Below are 4,061 nucleotides of genomic sequence, written 5' to 3'. Positions count from 1 at the left end.
CACACACACACACACACACACACACACACACACACACACACACACACACACACACACACACACACACACACACACACACACACACCCCCCCACCCAAATCACAACAACAGTCGCCTCAAGGCTCTTTATACATTATGGTAAAGACCCTACAATAACATAGGGAAAAGTCCAACAATCAGATGGCCCTCTGCGAGCAAGCACTTGGCGACAGTGGAAAGAAAAAGCTCCCTTTTAACAGGAAGAAACCTCCAGCAGAACCAGGCTCAGAGAGGGGCAGCCATCTGATGAGATCAGATGGAGGTGAGGAGAGGGAGACAGGACAAAAGACATACTGTGGAAGAGAGCCAGAGATTAATAATAACCAATGATTAGGTGTGTAGCACGCAGAGTGAAGAAGAAACACTCGTGCATCATGGGAAGCCCCAGCAGTCTCGGCTATTGCAGAGTTAAAGATTTTCTTCTGGCAACACTTCCAATTAAGTCATACTTGTCCAGTCTTTTTCTAAGTGTACGGTCATGAACTTTAACTATAGAGTGAGACATGCAGGGTTATTGCAATTTTTCTGATCACTGTACAATCTCATCTTTGGGTGATCTTGCTGGGATGGCTAAACCCGGAAAAATTCTGTCCACTTGTGAATAATCTTTCTCACTGAACAGTTGACTTTAATAATTGTTTGGAAATAGCCTTATAATCCTTCCCAGATTGATGGGCAGTAACATTTGCTTCTTTAAGGTCACTGATGATATTTTTCCTCCTTGGCATCACACACCTTAATGCTCCAGACCACCAAACTACTGCTCGTATTCCTTAATTCCATGGAAGCCGTAAGAGTGTCCTTAATTTTTAAAACACTGCTTCTTCATTTTGCCTTACTTGTGTGTTAAATGATGACATTGGGTAACAGGTTATATGTAGTTCATTTGGGGCTGCTTTTACACAAATTTAAGACCTGCTAAAACCTAAGAGGGTGTACCTTTTTTCTACTATGACTATCTGGTGAAATTCACTGGTGTGAAACAAGATGTTACCGTGTGAGGTGAGGGGGGGAGGCCACTCGGGCCTGAGGACACAATGAAAACTTCATCGGCACCAAGGTCAAGCTCAGTCAAACCGCTGCAGGAGAGGTCCACATCTGCACTGTGAGATACATCGCCACTAGCAGTGACTGCAGAAACACAAAGACAAGTTTAGACAGTTCTCGCTGCTGACATTACACTTAGCCCAGCGCTCCACATGGGTTTCTTGCTACATCATTCTTCAAGGACTTTTTGCTACTGATGATTTGTGTACCGCAACTCAAAATGGTCAAATGAAGCAACATTCAGAGGAGGCTAACCTTAACTCAGTCATTGTTTGTAAGCTGTGTGTTTTGTCTGTGACCGGAACACATAGAGGGGCCTGCACTCCCCTGCTGATCAAACTACTCCCAGGCTGCTTTGTGGGTTAAATGCCACAACCCACAAATCTCTGAGCCTGGGTTCAGTCCCACTGAGAGCGCGAGAGAAATCTTTGGACTGTTCCAGGATCCAGCCTGTGGGCTGCTCCAAAACTAATGCAATTTTACTTTCCACTCAAAACTCGACAGAGTCTTTCTCATTGTTTTAATCTAATGTTTTACAACATTTAGTTTTTAAACCCATTTCACAAAAGCCCGCTGGGAAAATTGTAAAACAAGGAAGAGTTTCCCCGTTTCCTTTTCCAGAGACAGCAGCTTTTTGTTTGAAAAACATTCAAGCAGCTTGTGGTTGGCATGAGCACAGATAACCATCATAGCAAAACACACATATAAAAGAGAGCCAAGCAGAGATAGTCAATTGCATGCTGCTTAACGCACAATTAATCTTAACAAAAAAAAATGACAGCAATAAAAACACAAGCCTCTTCTCAAACCCCAAGTCTTCACTTTTAAATTAGTGCACTTAAACTTTATCAGCACTTTCCCAGGAAATGAATTAATGACAGATTTATATTCTCGGAAGTATCATTGTCATTCCTGAAATGATCCTCATCAAATGTTCAAGCATGCTATGCAGCTATAAATCGAAATGATTTATAAATGACATCCACAGTAACGTGCTATTCATAGTCTTTGGGCTTGCCACAATGCCTCTCAGTGCATTCCTTGTAAGACTATTACACAGTTTAATTCTGAGTATGAATGCAATTTATTCATTTATTAAATGGCCAGCATAAGCATTCCAGTGAACTAGGCTGTTCACTGGGGGGAGGGCATCAATGTATGTGCAGGTGTGTGTCCTTTCAACCTGTGTGTGGCAGGTTGTTGTTGTCCTGCTCTATGGTCGCCTCCTGGTTGGCCTGATTCTCAGCAATCGGCTGCAGCTCACTGACCTCAGCCACGGTGTTCTGGACTCCCTCCGGCACCTACAACATAACACTGTAAGTTTATCTGCAGAGAAGCTGCCAGTAATGCAGAACTATTTGTTCACCCAGCAGCAGTTGCATGGTCTGGTGTCACTCTGCCTTTTGGTCAGTTTCAGTACATTCAGTTAAATTCAAACTTTTAACAGCTTCTTTTACATGTAGCTTAAATGACGGATTTATGAAACAGTGGGATGGTGCCAGTTGGTCCACCTTTGGTTTTGAAGGTCTCTTTATAGACTGTGGGAAAGCAAATTTCACAGCTTTCCAAGTCCACTGGTGAAGTTCTCTAATCACATTCTTTAAGAATCCATACAATGATCACAGATTAGCACCCTAAGTGGTGGAGACATCCGTTTTGGAGTGGGAGTTCCTCCAGTCTCCAGGCTAGGGTTTGGGTCAGCCCGTCCTGTGAGCTTGATGTCGGTTTCCAGCAAAGACGGTTCTTACTTGACACGCTCGTCTGTGCGGGAAGCTTTCACATTATAAGCTCGTGGACTGACTTTTTTTTAAAGCATTGTTTTGTTTGCGTTTTCACTCCCTGTTGCTCCCCTCGTCTCCACAATGAAAAGATTTGTTTTTCTCCCCTCTTTGATTAACTGCTCCGTGTTGTCATAGATGTCATGGAAGAATCAAGAATCTGCGAGTCTTGAAACATTAGACATTTTCTTGTAATGTTAATGCCTGGTAACATGGGCCTCAGGTTCCTCCCATTGATTGCCTAGCGACAGGAAAAAAAATACCTCAAATGTGAGATCACAGTTCAACCAACAGACCTCAAATTCAACACTACATGTGATCCTCGTCAAGACATCAGACAGGTTTGAAGTAGACGGTGTGAACGGTTGGAGAAACGAAAAGACAAATGACTCAAACAGAAATTCCTTAATTTAATAGAGATGAATTTATGATCTCAGATCTGTAATATTAGTATTGTTTTTAATCATCATTTAGGACATTTTGTGGACCAGTGTTATAATTAATATTTATATAGTTCAACTATAATAATAAGCTTTTAGTCAAATCATTTTTTATTTGGGTAAAATGGCCTGTATTTGTATAGTGCTTTCCTAGTCCCTAAGGACCCCAAAGCGCTTTACACACTCAGTCATCCACACATTCACACACACATTCACACACACATTCATCCACACATTCACACACACATTCATCCACACATTCACACACTGGTGATGGCAGCTACATTGTAGCCACAGCCACCCTGGGGTGCACTGACAGAGGCGAGGCTGCCGGACACTGGCGCCACCAGTACTTGTTTAAATTATGATTACACAATATAATAGTACCTGTGTTCTAAATAATAAACACCAATAGGGCTGTTCGATATAAGGATATATTTCGGATGATGATATAAAAACGTCTATCGTTTCATTTTACGCTATCGTTTGTTTCATAAATAAACTGTTTACGGCAATATTTTCTCATTATTTTGATGGTCACTGTAGTGACTTTATTAATTTCTTAAAGTTCTCTCTTTCTCTTATATTTAATATAACCACACTACAGACAGACAAGCGTTTGTTTTTATGCGTTGTCGTTAGCAACAATGACGGTAAAACCACCGCGTGTCCGCTTGTTCCACATAAACCTTTCACAATAAAGCTCAAGATCCTGTTGAGACTTTTCAAAATAAACTGAATCACGTGAAAGAGCAGAT

The 4,061-nt window shown here is 41.6% G+C and overlaps 1 protein-coding gene across 4 annotated transcripts in view; it reads right to left on the bottom strand.

Moving 5' to 3' along the window:
- The window catches only part of si:dkey-112e17.1, a 25,342-nt gene that overhangs the window by 4,222 nt on the left and 17,059 nt on the right, over nucleotides 1-4,061 (bottom strand). For all 4 annotated transcript variants that reach the window (XM_005933326.3, XM_005933325.3, XM_005933327.3 and 1 more), the window contains exons 4-5: nucleotides 2,269-2,386; nucleotides 1,033-1,169 (exon numbers count right to left, since the gene is read on the bottom strand). In XM_005933326.3, coding sequence (XP_005933388.1) covers nucleotides 1,033-1,169; nucleotides 2,269-2,386 — 255 coding nt within the window. The remainder of the gene's footprint in view (nucleotides 1-1,032; nucleotides 1,170-2,268; nucleotides 2,387-4,061) is intronic.

Source organism: Haplochromis burtoni, unplaced genomic scaffold (genome assembly GCF_018398535.1).
Source record: "Haplochromis burtoni strain Fernald_Lab_line unplaced genomic scaffold, NCSU_Asbu1 Contig_166, whole genome shotgun sequence".
Classification (NCBI taxonomy): domain Eukaryota; kingdom Metazoa; phylum Chordata; class Actinopteri; order Cichliformes; family Cichlidae; genus Haplochromis; species Haplochromis burtoni.
This window is presented reverse-complemented; position numbering and strand designations above follow the sequence as displayed.